Source organism: Crassostrea angulata, chromosome 4 (assembly GCF_025612915.1).
Source record: "Crassostrea angulata isolate pt1a10 chromosome 4, ASM2561291v2, whole genome shotgun sequence".
NCBI classification, from domain to species: domain Eukaryota; kingdom Metazoa; phylum Mollusca; class Bivalvia; order Ostreida; family Ostreidae; genus Magallana; species Magallana angulata.
Genome location: NC_069114.1, coordinates 29,384,198 through 29,401,087, shown reverse-complemented (window position 1 = coordinate 29,401,087; position 16,890 = coordinate 29,384,198). Strand labels below are relative to the sequence as shown.

At 32.2% G+C, this 16,890-nt stretch overlaps 1 protein-coding gene across 2 annotated transcripts; it reads right to left on the bottom strand.

The window, feature by feature from the left end:
• Positions 1-1,571: 1,571 nt before the first annotated feature.
• LOC128181947 (uncharacterized) lies at positions 1,572-15,335 on the bottom strand. Of its 2 annotated transcripts, none has more exons than XM_052850529.1 (3): positions 15,207-15,335; positions 3,759-4,391; positions 1,572-1,950 (listed from the first exon to the last, which is right to left on the bottom strand). In XM_052850529.1, exons 2-3 carry the CDS (start codon positions 4,339-4,341, stop codon positions 1,670-1,672), a joined length of 864 nt encoding a protein of 287 aa, XP_052706489.1. In that variant the 5' UTR covers positions 4,342-4,391; positions 15,207-15,335; the 3' UTR covers positions 1,572-1,669. The 2 variants fall into 2 exon arrangements, with proteins under 2 accessions (XP_052706489.1, XP_052706490.1); XM_052850530.1 differs by lacking the exon at positions 15,207-15,335 and adding an exon at positions 4,736-4,940.
• Between the last annotated feature and the right edge of the window lie 1,555 nt (positions 15,336-16,890).

The following is a 16,890-nucleotide window of genomic DNA, read 5'->3' as shown; positions in this document are numbered from 1 at the left end:
AAGAAGAAGGAAATAAGCGTTTGTGTTTTGCAAATGGAGATTGAGGTTAAAAAACCCGAGTGTGGTCGGTTGGTTGTAGAAGCCAACAGTCTCATCAAATTAATGTCAGAGCAGAATCAGGGATAAATGTTGCAAATTTAGGAACAATTACCTTTCCTGCAAGAAAAAAAAGGGGGGGGGGGGGGCTGAACCCGCAATGTGCCTAATAGTTAGGTATAACTTTACCCCCGGTTCCGACGCCTATGAGCTATTCACTGCGTATGAATTTACCTGTAATTTACATAAGTAGTTCCCAAACAGTAATAATACTTATAACAGTTATAACTAACAGTTATAACAGTATTAGTACTGTTTGTTTTATTTTAATTATCGTTTAGAAATATATATTTCATACATGTTGTCAATACACCATGTTTTACAATTATTCAACAAAAAAGCATCTTCGTAAGCCAAGTGTCATTATGAGAAAAACGAATTGGACATGTGGCTAGCGAAGATGACCAAGAAGTTGATTTTATTGTTATAAACAAAAATTCAGGAGTTATTTTTCATGGATTATATTTGCATGCTCAATGCAAGATGTACCGGTATAAATTGCAATGGGTGCAGTTTTTATAGTACAGTTGCATTTTTATTTTTCATGTAAACGATAACAGTGCAAGGTGCACGTTTGCATAAGATGCTATGATACTATGATTTGAACAAACTTTCTGGCCTGATAGTTTTTGAGAAGATTTTCTCTATATATTCCTTTGTAAAACTTGATCCCCCTCTTGTGGCCCCTCCCTACCCCCGGGGACCATGATTTGAACAAACTTGAATCTACACTACCTGAGGATGCCTCCACACAAGTTTAAGCTTTTCAGACTGAATAGTTTTTGAGAAAAAGATTTTTGAAAAATATCAACAAATTTTCAATAATTCTCAATTATCTCCCCTTTAAAGAGGGCGTGGCCCTTCATTTGAAGAAACTTGAATCCCCTTCACCTAATGGTGCTTTGTGCCAAATTTGGTTGAAATCCGCCCAGTGGTTCTTGAGAAGAAGATGAAAATATGAAAAGTTTACAACAACGACAGACAACGGACAGATTGTGATCAGAAAAGCTCACTTGAGCCTTTGGCTCAGGTGAGCTAAAAAGGGACGGCAAAAGGGGGATTTTAAATAGTAATAGAGAAAATCTAACACAATAAAAGGGGCTTGGTAATATATGGATAAAAATCGGCAGATTTTTAAAAACTTTTTGTGTAATATCTACTGTACTAAATTGTGATACTAATTTAAGAAGAAAATACAATTTTTCTATAAGTATACGATATAAAAAAAATAACGCTGCATTTTTTTACTTGCATCCCATATTGGCCCCAGAGGCAGCTGTATATCAGCCCGGGCCATGTAATTATCTATATATATTGGGCAAGTTGTCTTTAATTCATGCTGCTGTAAACGATATCATGTTTGAAAATTACAAACTGACCAGTAGAAATTAGAGTTAAATTCAAAGTGACTCTTCAATTCAGGCACTTACTTGAACCTTCAATTAAGGTGAGCTAAAAATAGCACAACAATTCAATATTGAAATACTTTTTACTGGTATATAAAAGATGCTATATACATGTATGTGTATACTATAGTTTGGTATATACTATAAGTTATTTATACAAAATCCATTTAGTGTGGCATGTTAACATGTTTCACATGTGAAAAGTCTGTCAAATATTCCAGGGATAAAAAGGAATACACAACAGTGTTACTAAGGCTTGGAATGACATCGATCACTGGTTCACTGTGGATGACTCCGTATAACAGTTGAAATGGTCGAGCTATCACCACCCCCACACCAATGTAAAACAGCACGATCTGGAAGGCATAGTTCATTTTGTAACAACGGCTGCAGGTGGAATTTCTTTGGGCACAGGATTTCAGAATGACGATGTTCCAAAAGGAGATTCCTGTCAAAAAATTTGAAACATGAAATTTAAAAATGAATCCATGCAGTTATATAAAACAGCATAGTAATGGACTTCTATAAATGTTAGTCAATGAACAATATGATATAATGTACGGTTATGTACCTTTTAAAAAAAATGCATATTATTCTTTACCAACAATTTTTATATACAGTCAATTATGAATTCCAACAAAGACTTATAATTTACCCTTGTCAATTAAGAAATAGACAGGAAGTTCAAGAGTTCATCGAGATATAAACTTGGTTGGTCACCTGCTCAAATCATGTGAATCCCAAAGGGCTTCTCAGAAGATTTAATCACGTACCAACTAAGTTTATATCCTGATGAGCTTTTGAACATTGCTGTTTATTACTCATTAACATTTGAGGAAGGCAAATTGTTTAGAATCATTAATATAACGGCATTTTTACATTTATAATAATGCAACCGTCAAACAATAAGCATGTGCAGTAATCATTGTGACCTCATGAAAAAGTTCACACAGAATTTGGCGTTTTCATCATTCTATAAGGAAAATTATTTGCAAATGTAAATATTTTGATATGTACATTTATCAACATTATCTGCTGGTTTTAGAGCCCAGCTACTGATATCGGCAAAGCATCAATCAAAAAATTAAAAGAATTTATTTTAATTTATTTTGCCTCAATGTTCTCCTAAATTTACACCATTTAATTAAGAGGGCTTGATGGTCATGGCCCTTTAAAAGGAGAGCTCTATATAAAAATATACAAAAATGCCAAAATTTAAAAGGCAAAATATATATTCTTTTTTTTTTCACTTACAGGTAATAACAGTTTAGAGCTAAACAAATTTTATCTTAAAAATTTTAGGTACCAGAAGATCTGATGATATATTAATTGACCATCTAGCCTCCTTAATAATGATTTACTTTTAAGGAACATTTTCATTTGGAAAAAATAAATATTTACCTTGTATGATTGAATTTCAAAATGCTACTTATCTGAGCAACTCATGTAGTTATACAATTTTGTAAAACTGTCACAAATGTCTTAGCACTTATCAATTACATGCAAACAATAAAATATATCAATTTTGCAATTTTTCAATGTTGAAAGCTACCTGAAGAAATTTCAAATTCATGCACAAACATATTTGTAAAAACAAGAATCTATTTTATGTTGGTTTAAAAAAAAGTTCATTGCTTGAAATATTTAAGTACATGAATTGTGCATCATCAAGTAGTCAAGGAAAATGAATTTTTCAGTAGAAAAAGCTACCATGCAATAGTGATAATTAAATGTGTTTGTGTGACTCAGCTAAAAGTCTGAGATACCAAATTATTTCCTTTTACTTTGTATTAAAGACAGACAGTCTATGATTGCAGTCAAAACATCAGGTTTTCCAGATCAGACACATCATCTTTTTTATTCTGCATGTAATTTGAAACTTTTATGGAACTTTAATTGCAGCCCTTGTAAATGGAGTTGTGCAGACAGCCCTTCTAAATGAAGTCCTGCATGCCTTTAAGATAATTTTTTAAAAACATATCAAATTCCTATTCTCACCATGATTTTATGTCAAATTGATTTTCATTATGCATATGCTTGCAACAAATACTCTACAAATTTTCAAACTACCCATATATTTAATGTCTAAATAGTCCAATATTAAGGGAAATCTAAAAAAGAGATTTACTGTAGAAAGTTCCAAAACAGTCAAAGTGGTATGGACACTAGGTGCCATATTGTGGCATGCAATTTTATTGATACTCAATTTTGAATCTACACTAGATTAGGATTTGAACAGTACTTATAAGACAATACCTGTATCAGCTGTAGATAATTTCGTGGCTATCCACACATACAAGCACACAAGAGGAAGATAGTAAAGTATGTACTCCATCAAAATATGTGAAGAATTCTGGACCACATTGTTCCTGCAAACAGTGAAGTACACCTGCACATCTGATGTTAAATTCATCGAGGCCGTTTGGTGTAAAGACTTTTCTGGATTTTGCCAAATGATCAAAGAAATAGAAAGCAGTGCATGCACAACAATCAAATTGTACACTGTACTTTTATTCCTTATGAAGGATCCAGCACGAACAACATGGGTAGTTATGATTGTAACAAATATGGTGTTAGCAATCAGCGTTGGGACAAAGAAATCTCGACAGCCATCGTCCTTTGGTCTGAGACTTTCTATCTGCATCAGACGCTTGAAATACCCCAACACAGATGCACAGTACAACTCATGCACCAGCCCAGTCGTTACTATGACTACAGTTATTACGGTGTGTTTGCAGTTATCCAGCATCAGAAATAGCAGCACCAAAAAGCCGGCAGCCAGTGTTCCAAACAGAACCACTGACTGCAACATCTCCAGCGCAAAAAATGTCATCCCCATGTTGACTTTATCTTCTCCTTTCTTCCATTCCACTTATAAGGTACTAGTTCCTATAAACAAAAATATCAGCATTATTATCATTATCCCTCTCATTGTAATTTGAATCAAGGAGATAATCCAATGATTCTTAGGCAATAAAACATGCATATAATGAAGTGCCAGAGACGGGCGATTTCCGTCAAGTTTATACAACATGTAATAAAGACTAAGAATGAAAATCACTTAACTATATCAGCGTTTATTCATTATTTATAAGCGTGTTCACTCTAACCATGTTTTACTGTAAATGGAATAATGATAATTAAAAACATAAGCTTCTTATTAATATGCTGAATTGAAGGGAATAAATTAAATCATTTATATCCCAAATGCACATTGGTCCTAACCTGTTTACCTGTTCAAGAAATATACTGTAGGCCAGATATACTGCGTTCAAGATTGTAGCAGCTAGCCTATACTGCTATGCTGTCGATATCTTAGTCTACTGAATCGACTGCTATACAGTTTAGGCACTAGATCTCTGATTTAAAGTTAAAAAATATTTAACCAAAGACTTGACAAATGTTTAATCAACATAATTTGTTAATTTGAAACAGAAATATACATATTGAAATTCATTATAACTGATAGGATAAGCAAAACATCACTACGAATAAGATAAAGGACTACATAGTTATGATGTATGATATATATGGGCCTAAAATGTCCCCCCAAAGTAAGGTTGGTCCAGTGCCATTTTTCAACAACAAAACAAGCTAATTGTGGAGTTGCCATTCTCTGTTATATATGTCTCTGGTCAAAATATAATATTTACAACATGACAAATTTTGTATTTACACCCACCCAGGAGTCTTGGTAAAATGGGTAGTCAAACCCCGGCCGGGGCAAAATAAAAGCCGTGGCAGATCGATATTTTTCAATTTTCTTTGTTAATAATCAACCAATCTCATTGAAATTTTCAGGATATGTTACCAATCGATATAATTGTATTTGCTGTAAATATTTCTGCACAACAATGTGTATTAAGAAATTTATCGACGATTGTTAATTCCCAAGTTGGTAAAATGGGTTATAGGCAAACCCGGGTCGACATTTTTCGGGTTTATGGACTTATTTAAGAAGAGACTTAGTATTTCATGTTTAATTCCGTTGAAATATATGAAATACTAGTTAGAAATTGAAATTTATTGAATGAAAGTAATCATTTAGCGATTAATAGCATGTTTTAGGAAAAACCGGGTCAATAAAACCGGATCCGATCACCCGGGACAAACTTGATAATTCTGTAATAGTTGCGTGTCTATGTTATCCCACATGAATATTATTAATGTTTTATTAATGTTATTAATGTTACTTTTTATTACAATAAATCACATAATTAGAGAATAAAGATTCCAAATATTCAATTGTGCCTATTTTAATACATATGTATTTGTGCTATAGTAAGATATTGTTTTTTTTTAATAGGCAAACCAGAGACATGTCTTTGGGCAAACTGAGGCCCTGGTTATCTTGATAAGAACAGTACCTGCTTGCAAAAAAAAAATAATAATAAAAAAAAACATAAACAAAAACACAAAAAAAAAACCAACAAAAACAAAAAATTTTAAAACTACAAAAATAAACAATTAGCATGCTAATTCATTTATATTATCACAGCTTTTAAAAATAATTAGTGCTCTATAAGATTTAAAAAACTAAAATTTAAAAAAATTGTGCCTTTAATGTATTCTTTAAATATTTCTTAAAGGTTAAAATTAATGTGTAACACCAAAACATTACTCACCTTTTCAATTTAATGTCACAATATTTGTGATAGCTAACATTCTCTTAATTTCGGAATTTTTGAGTTTGTCACGGGCTATCGGATCCGGTTTTAATGACCCGGTTTTTCTTAAAAACTGTTATTAAATGAAGAATTATTACTTTCCGTTTAATAAATGACCATTTCTTATTAGTATTTCATATGTTTTACCGGAATTCAACGTGAAATGTTCTGTTTTTTTCTTAAATAAGTCCACAAAACTGTAAAATGTCAACCCCGGTTTGCCTACCGATTTTACCAACTTGAAAATCAACAATCGTCAATAAATTTCTTAATACACATTGTTGCGCAGAAATATTTACAGCGAATACAATTATATCGATCGGTAACATATCCTGAAAATTTCAATGAGATTGGTTGATTATTAACAAAGAAAATTGAAAAATATCGATCTGCTCCCGCTTTTATTTTGCCCCGGCCCGGGTTTGCCGGTGTCAGGAGAAAACGTACCCAAGAGAAAACGTACCCAGGAGAAAACGTACCCAATCTCTAGGGTACGTTTTCTCCAGGAGAAAACGTACCCGGGTACGTTTTATCCTGGAGAAAACGTACCCTATGAAAATCATAATTGTACTACTTAATAGTTTTTAATACTTTTAAATACTATTTTGCATAATAAATATACAGAAATGTAAGAATTTCATAGATAAATGAATTTAATACTTTATAATTTGGACATTTTAAATAATTTTCAAATGCTACTTTAATGCATATTTCAATGCATAGATGTATAGAAATATATTCATTTTATGAATGATATCTTTATAATAATTGTAGCAACTTTTATTTTAGTACAAAATAATGATCTGTCATAAAGTGTTATCAGTCTACCTCTTCTAATTATCCATTTATCGGTAGCCTTACCGATTTGAGTTTCTCTATGCGAGATCCCGATTTTAATTATAGTGATAATCAATTAAATACCTGAGGAGTTATTATGAAATATTATGTATTGCCTCCCCGCGCAGGAGGTAGAAATATTCACTCTCCACACATTATACATGTCAGTGGCGTCGGAAGCAAATTGACTGTTCAATGTTACATCTCGTAGTAGTTTCCATATATATAAATCAAACAAATATTTAAAAGACTTGGACTTGGTTTTATTAAGCAACTTTGTTTTATAGATAATTTTCAAAAATATAGTTTTAAAAAACGCGATATCAACTTCTTGAGATACTCATTATGAAAACCCCTCATTATTAAGTTCTCCAAATGAGATTGCAATAAAAACTAATTATTTAACGGTTTCGTTTATGGTGGATTAATTGTCGACTAATTAAACTGCTCAGGCCACGTTCGTGTATGTGTATGTTACAAATTATTGTCTTAATAATTTAAGTACGTGACCATGGTGACTATGCATTTAAAAACTACAGCAACAAATGATACAAATGTTCATTGTATATTTTATTTTATTTCATTTAAGAATATTTATGAAAACCATTATCTATTATTTCCATAGGGTACGTTTTCTCTTGGAGAAAACGTACCCGGGTACGTTTTCTCCTGGAGAAAACGTACCCTATAAATTGGGTACGTTTTCTCCTGGGTACGTTTTCTCTTGGGTACGTTTTCTCCAGCATTCTGTTTGCCTACCCATTTTACCGGTACATAGAATTACCGAAATACCCGCGATTTACCGAAATACCACCGAAATACCCTTCAAAAACACCAAAATGCCCATTATTACGCCATAAAGAGTGAATGTCTAGTATTTTATATAGATAGTTATTGTATTTAAAGTTAATTTTTTGAATAAATCAGCCGATTTTCGTGGTTATTGATTAAATTGCACTTCCAAGAAAGATAACTCTTTCATTACATTTAGTTTTTAACGTGTTGATAAAAACCAAATGTAACTAAATATTTTTATTAATTTATTTCTTGTAAATAACCATAATTAAATTTATTTTGAATAATTCATTTAAACTGGACATAAATGTTTTCATCTCATTAGTTAACAGGCTATTGCCGTGACCAATTATCTACTCACAATAGAAAGGAGCAATTCTTCTAGAAAAAGGAATATTTATAGTATTATCATGTCAAATTATTATATGATATTAGAAAATAAAAGCCGATGAACTGTATTTTTAATTCTTAGTTATTTTATTCTGGGGAATAAAATGTCACACCTCTATTCGAGTGAAAGCAATTCATATGCATTTAAAAACTACAGCAACAAATGATACAAATGTTCATTGTATATTTTATTTTATTTCATTTAAGAATATTTATGAAAACCATTATCTATTATTTCCATAGGGTACGTTTTCTCTTGGAGAAAACGTACCCGGGTACGTTTTCTCCTGGAGAAAACGTACCCTATAAATTGGGTACGTTTTCTCCTGGGTACGTTTTCTCTTGGGTACGTTTTCTCCAGCATTCTGTTTGCCTACCCATTTTACCGGTACATAGAATTACCGAAATACCCGCGATTTACCGAAATACCACCGAAATACCCTTCAAAAACACCAAAATGCCCATTATTACGCCATAAAGAGTGAATGTCTAGTATTTTATATAGATAGTTATTGTATTTAAAGTTAATTTTTTGAATAAATCAGCCGATTTTCGTGGTTATTGATTAAATTGCACTTCCAAGAAAGATAACTCTTTCATTACATTTAGTTTTTAACGTGTTGATAAAAACCAAATGTAACTAAATATTTTTATTAATTTATTTCTTGTAAATAACCATAATTAAATTTATTTTGAATAATTCATTTAAACTGGACATAAATGTTTTCATCTCATTAGTTAACAGGCTATTGCCGTGACCAATTATCTACTCACAATAGAAAGGAGCAATTCTTCTAGAAAAAGGAATATTTATAGTATTATCATGTCAAATTATTATATGATATTAGAAAATAAAAGCCGATGAACTGTATTTTTAATTCTTAGTTATTTTATTCTGGGGAATAAAATGTCACACCTCTATTCGAGTGAAAGCAATTCATATGCATTTAAAAACTACAGCAACAAATGATACAAATGTTCATTGTATATTTTATTTTATTTCATTTAAGAATATTTATGAAAACCATTATCTATTATTTCCATAGGGTACGTTTTCTCTTGGAGAAAACGTACCCGGGTACGTTTTCTCCTGGAGAAAACGTACCCTATAAATTGGGTACGTTTTCTCCTGGGTACGTTTTCTCTTGGGTACGTTTTCTCCAGCATTCTGTTTGCCTACCCATTTTACCGGTACATAGAATTACCGAAATACCCGCGATTTACCGAAATACCACCGAAATACCCTTCAAAAACACCAAAATGCCCATTATTACGCCATAAAGAGTGAATGTCTAGTATTTTATATAGATAGTTATTGTATTTAAAGTTAATTTTTTGAATAAATCAGCCGATTTTCGTGGTTATTGATTAAATTGCACTTCCAAGAAAGATAACTCTTTCATTACATTTAGTTTTTAACGTGTTGATAAAAACCAAATGTAACTAAATATTTTTATTAATTTATTTCTTGTAAATAACCATAATTAAATTTATTTTGAATAATTCATTTAAACTGGACATAAATGTTTTCATCTCATTAGTTAACAGGCTATTGCCGTGACCAATTATCTACTCACAATAGAAAGGAGCAATTCTTCTAGAAAAAGGAATATTTATAGTATTATCATGTCAAATTATTATATGATATTAGAAAATAAAAGCCGATGAACTGTATTTTTAATTCTTAGTTATTTTATTCTGGGGAATAAAATGTCACACCTCTATTCGAGTGAAAGCAATTCATGCAAGAGTTATCGTTCTTGACCCAAGGTCTACACGCTAAAAATCGCTATTTATGTCAAAATACTTACATTATCAAACTGAAAATTTGGGAAATACATTTAAACACTTAAATTCAAACTATGATGTTAAATATTTGTGCTCAAATGAAGAATTTTGGTGTTTTTGAAGGGTATTTCGGTGTTTTCACCGGGCATTTCGGTAAATCGCGGGTATTCCGGTAATTCTAGTTACCCCCATTTTACCAAGACTCCCCACCCAGTATATTCAAAATTCAATTTTCTCTCTTCACAAACATTTAAAGCTGCTTGGTCCGATTTTTTTGTTATTACATTATCAATTTTTTTTCTTTACAAACCATTTATTTAAGAAAGTTAGGGACTTTCTCCTATTTACACCAGCAGAATCAGTCTCCTTTCAAAGTTAGAAATATTCAAAGTAAATAAAAATAATTTCTTTTTGGGCAAACGAAAAAACAAACCAAAATGCATCACGGGAATGTTTAGAAAAGGAAACCGTTTGGTTTCGTCCCCCGAATAATTGGGTTTATTCAACCCGCATGCTATGCATCAATTGTAAAGAAAGAAAACTTAAGAAATATTAGTGAACAAAACGTACGCATGTTTATTTGTAATTTGTCTGATCATTTCGACCTTTATTTAAAGCGATGTCAAAGTCGTAATACAACCATACCCGTCTCGTTGTCAGGGTGATCTTTAACATGAGGCGAAATAACGCGATACCCTTTTAATGTCGTTTGTTTTGTTAGCAAATTTTGTACGTATTTTTCTTAATTGAAATTTGGTTTTTTTGACTGGGAAAACTACTGCATTGTCTATTATTATACATATACTTAGCATAACCATCGTTTAAAAGCGTGCATAAAATTTGATGTAAAATCGGACCAAGCAGCTTTAACAGCTGATTGATAGAAATTCAGAGGCCTGTGATGTGTTTCTGTTCTGAAACAGGGTAACAAAGGTTACGATGGTAACAGACCCTTGTATCTTTACCACTTTTTACCCTGTTTCATACGGTATCAGGAGAAATATATCCAGGAGAAAACGTACCCAAACTGATAACTATACTATTCAATAGTTTTTAATACTTTTAAATACTATTTTACACTATAAATATACAGGAATGTACATGTATGAATTTTATGAATTTATACTAATATATAAATTTAAAGGGTTAGGACAGATTAAATATTTTTCAAATGCTAAACTTTAATGTATATTTCAATGCATAAATATATACGTTTTATAATTAATATCTTTATCATAATTGTAGCAACTTTTATTTTAGTACGAATGACCTGTCGAGTGTTATCAGTTGAATTCTCAATTTTCAATTTACTGTTAGCCTTACCTACATGTATTTGAGTATCTCTGTTTGAGATCCCCTGATTGCCTTTTAAATATAGTAATAATCAATTAAATACCTGAGCAGTTATTATTATTATGTAATATTGTGCATTAAAAGATGTTCTTATAAGGAGATTATTTATTTATGATGAGGATTTCATATATTTACATGTACAGGGACTGTACTAAGACAGACTGTTCAATGTGCTGTGATTCATCTCGCAATATTTTCATACATGTATATATGAATCAAACAAATATTTAATGGACTTGGGCTCGATTGGAGCTACTGTTTAAAACAAAATTCAACTTAATTTTATAAATAATTTTCTACAGTTGATAAAGGCAGCATTCACGACCCTTGTTTGCAAAACTCTTTCAAACAAAAAAAAAACCGTGCTATTGACTTCTTCAGATACTCGATCATTACATGTATTTAGTTCTCCTAATGATATTGCAATAAAAACTAATTATTTAGCGGTTTCATTTATGGTGGATTAATTGCTGAATAATTAAACTGCTCAGGCGATGTTCGTGTATGTAACAAATTATTGTCTAATTAAACAAAATTGTTTTAATAATTTATGCATGTGATTATGCATTTATAAACAACAGCAACAAATGATACAAATGTTTATTGTACATTTTATTTTGTTTCATCCAAGAATATTTAAGAAACCTATTCTTCATGATTTTTATAGGGTACGTTTCCTCTTGGAGAAAACGTACCCTAGAAATTGGGTACGTTTTCTCTTGCGTACGTTTTCTCCTGGGTACGTTTTCTCCAGCATTCTTTCATACTGACCCAAGCTACCATGTTGTATCCCTGTTGTATAACAAGTATCAGAGTATGCTCCATACTTGCCAACTGACCCGATTTCGTCGGGTCACACCCGATATTTCGACCCTTCACCCGATTAATTTTGATGACCCGGCGGGTCATGCTTTTCACCCGATTTTTGTCGACCAAACCGAAAATCTCCCGATTTCCGAATTACGTTGCGCGTTTGACTTCCAGTTATAAACCCAAGCTCAGCTTTGATTTACGTAAACAATGCCGATGGCTATAACCGACACATCAAGTGTTAATTAATATCGTGCGTTGTTTTGACAAACCGAAGGTTTAAATCATTAAGTGTGATGGCTTCCAATATGAAAAGATCTTCATCGGGGCCAGTGGAATCAAAACCAACAAAAAGAAAACAATATTTTCATTTGTACCTATCAACATATCTGGGAAAATGAATTCCCATGGGTAAAACAAAGTAATCGAGTACAAAACGAGGCTTCTTGTGTTCTATGTAACGCACATTTGAATATTGGATTTTGTGCCCAAAATGATCTGACTATATACATTCAAAAACGCTAAGTCATGTATAAAATGCTTTTTAACACAAAAGTCTTCCAAGTCACTTACAACTTCATGCCATCGTTTACAGAGTTCAAAAGCAAGGTTAATGTATCGGAAACTCTTTTTGCATTTTTTTTTCGCTGAACACAACCTACCATCTTCTGTGTCAGATCACTTTACAAAATTCAAGATCAGCAACTGTTAGTTAAGGTAACGGATCACTTGTTCGCGCTGAGAGGTTTCGCGCCGAGTGGTTTCGCCCCTTTTCAATATATTATATAAATATTATTAACGATCAAGGAATGGATTACCTGTATTTATCGATCTAATCAAACCCCAAATAATTGCTAACGTTGTGTTTTATGGAAACTTATCGTGATTTCACTTAATCGAGCTGTCTTAATTAATGCCTTTTATATACATTTGTGTAGTGAAGGCATTTTTAGCCAATTTTCCTTGAGCCATTATACTGTCAGTGGCGGATCCAGCGCCGGCGCGCCGGGCGCCCCCCCCCCCCCCCCCCGTTTGACTTTTTTTTTTTGTGTGGATGATTTTTTTCTGATCATATAAAGTCATGCTTTACTTTAATATTAAATTCAATTTGTAAAATGAAAAATACAAAGATTTATAATTTGTAGGCATATTCATGTAGAAGTGTTATTTCATTCGATATAGTTTAGTAATTAAAAAAAAAATCGTCCCAGAGAAGTTCTATGGGACAGGACCGGTTAAACGCCCTTACTCTTCTCCAAATTCACAGAGATATTCCCCTAGACTACAAGAAAATTGTCGACATCTTCATTAACAAAAACCCAAGAAGAATGGTGTCTAACAATCCATTTAAATAAAACAGCTATAATTGTGTACGATATTTTGAAGTATTTCTTGTTTTTATTTATTTTAATTATTTACGACCGACAAACTCATTGGTGCAAATTTTCTCCTGGACAATTATGACAAAAAACAATATTATTGAGTAAAATTGCAAAAGCCTACAAAATGAACAAAATTTAGTTAAAAGTCTTATCCCAGATACAATGAAATAAATACTTCTTATTTGTAAGAGCTCAATAGAAACTTTCTGCAGCTTTTGTTACTTCAAAATTAAATGTCTCATAACATTTTGGTAACTTTTCTAGTGACTAAAATGACGGGAAAATAAGTAAAAATTGGCCCTCCAGACAACATGATTTTGCCTTTCAAAATATCTAGATTTCAGGAGATTTCCTGGACCCACTGGGGGCCTCAAGGCGGCCCCCAGACCCCCTGCCTTTAACTGCGCCCCCCCCCCCCCGTTTTCAAATTCCTGGATCCGCCACTGATACATGTATATCCGTGATTTCACTTAGTTATGTAAAAATTTTAACATTACTTACATTGCTTTCTTAATGCTTTTATGAACATTTGTCATGTCATTGTCATGGGAGTGAAATCATTTTTTGCCAATTTTCCGTGATTTCACTTAATGTTAACATTTACGAGTGTATATACATAATTTAGATAATCATAGTTTTAACATACTGAATAGGCACAAGAACAAACCAAATGTTATATTGTAGTACGCACCAAAAATATATTCAATGAACAAAGTCACAATTTCAATTCACAGCTATAGTCTGTCCCAAGTTATTGCTTCCATCACTTTTTGAATAGTATTTCAGAATACTGGTTCCAAAAAAAAAAACGCGCTTACGAATTCTTGAGATACTCATCATTTAGTTTTCCAAATTAGATCGCAATCAAAGCTATTTATTTAACGGTTTTATTGATGATGGATTAATTGCCGACTAATTAAACTGCTCAGGCGATGTTCGTGCATGTGTATAAAATTATTGTCTAATTAAACTAAATTACTTTCTAAAACATTTAATTTACCACTTATGTATAGATAGAAATAATTTAAAAATACATATTTAAAAACAAAAGCAACAAGCAGTGTGTATTGTAGTGTTTATTAATACAATCCGGGCGAATCCACTCGGGGCGATCATGTATTCGGAGCGAAACCAGTCAGCGCGAACAAGCGATCGGAGCGAAACCACCCGGATTCTTAGTTAAAATGCCTCTTTCCAATAAAGTATAACACTTAAGTTTTAACACATATTTCTTTTGTATATACCTATGAAATGCATGGTAAATGTGTCGTGAATGTCGTTACGCGCTATGACCAGATTTTTTACGTTCCAAATCTGGTCATGACCAGATTTTCACATGTTGGAGGTTGGCATGTATGGTATGCTCTGTGTTTTTTTTCCATAAAAAATTCTCATTAATATATAGGCCCACTTCACCCTATTTTGACTCTTCATAATGAATATAATTTTGTGTTCGGGGAAACTGTAAGCCTAGATTTGGGACACTACGTTCAAGTTTCAACAGTTCAACAGCGAGGTGTTGCAGCTACACGAATTAAGCAGTAAAGTGGTTATTTTTATTTTTATAAGATGATTCACTAGCCCATTTTACTCTGATCTAAATCAAACATTTAAGCATCTAGGCAAAATAAATGAGAAACATCTTCATTTAACGATAAAACACACTGCACACAAAAACTCACCGTTTCTCAATATTCCCTAAACCGAAAATTGTACGGTTCCGTTCAATTCGCCCCTCTGTACATTCAGTCCATATGTAAAATCTAAAATAGGGGGAAATTTACTGCTGCCCAATGTATGATGAATTAAAAAACTAAAGTCAATACTCGATGAGGTGGAGGGTGGGGCCTGAAGTGTCACACAACTCAAATTTTACTTGATCGCTCTGCCTTGAATTTCATATGTTAATGAATTTTTATTACTTTGTATACATGAGAGAGAGAGAGAGAGAGAGAGAGAGAGAGAGAGAGAGAGAGAGAGAGAGAGAGAGAGAGAGAGAGAGAGAGAGAGAGAGAGAGAATGTATTTAACGAATATAACCAAACTGATCATTTTAAGTCAGCCCGATTGGTTTTTATCTTTTAACGAATTTGGAATTGAAATATGCGTAAAAATTTAATCTTCAGTTGTGTCATCTAGGGACAATTTTATTTCTAAAAACATTTATACATGTACCAATATTAATATATATAGAATTAAGTTAGGTGCAATTTTACTGTTAAATCTTTGATACGATATAACATTTACCCATTTTATATGTTCATAAAATTTAATAAGATATCAATCATATGATATTTTTTAAAAATCCAAATGATGCAATTTTCCCCACATATAATGAATTCTATACACTAGTATATATATATATATATATATATATATATATATATATATATATAGATAATCCCATTGAGTGAATTTAAGAATAACCAGAACGAGATCGATGCATTATTTGTCCAAGTTCAGCAGAATTATGGATGAATTCACAATCTTTGTTTTTGTCGACGTGCAAAAGGAAAAACTTTGACAGAAACACTTCATTATTGCATGTAACACGGACATACTAGTATTTTTATATGCGTAGACTGTGTGGTTATACAGGTTTCAAAACACTGGTTAAAAAGTGTAGCAAACAGACAAACAATCCTGGTAATTCAACATACATGCATCGGCCCCCTCAACCATGCCTAAATGTATAATGCTGTATTTTGAGATGTTATTATCAATTTATACTCAAAAGGTTAATGATGTTTTGGCGTCTCTAATTTGTCGAAGAATGTTAAAATCTTTAATTTTGCTCGCAAGATTATCCGTAAAGTATAAAGCACATTTGGACGTTACGCATGGTGTTTGTAAACACTATGGTAAGGTCAAAAGAAGGTTAAAATATTGAGATCATTACGTAACGTTGTTGAGACAGTGATCGTCATTTTTGCAGTGCGTTTTGATACACAATAATAATATATTTTCTTACATTGAAACGAGTTATGATAGATGATATACTTTTATAAAGAAAAAAATTATAAGTGATTGACATGTGGATTTTCGTTTAACAATTTAAAATAAAAAAGACTCGATCACAGCCCCCCTTCGCCACAAGATCATCAGCCCCCTACGCCACATATCGGGTTTTCGTTCAAATATTCCTCAATTCAAACATGCGAGTTGCTTTTCTCTCGTGAATATAGATTTTCTAATCACTTGGATAATTTTAGACGAAAAAAAGTAAAAGATATGAAGTAGGATTCGGAATTCTTAATAAAATACCCTGAAATTATATGTGGCGCCTATCCCACCTGCATATTTTCGAAGTGTTTGAGCTTTTCCAAAGATATCTCAACTCCCATGTCAGTACTGGAGGTGGTTTCTC

Bases quoted from the DNA above. Each gene is read 5' to 3' on its own strand.
- LOC128181947 (XM_052850529.1), bottom strand. From the start codon at position 4,341: ATGGGGATGACATTTTTTGCGCTGGAGATGTTGCAGTCAGTGGTTCTG. The intron at 1,951-3,758 runs GTATTGTCTTAT...ATTTTTTGACAG, and splicing joins ATTATCTACAGCTGATACAG to GAATCTCCTTTTGGAACATC.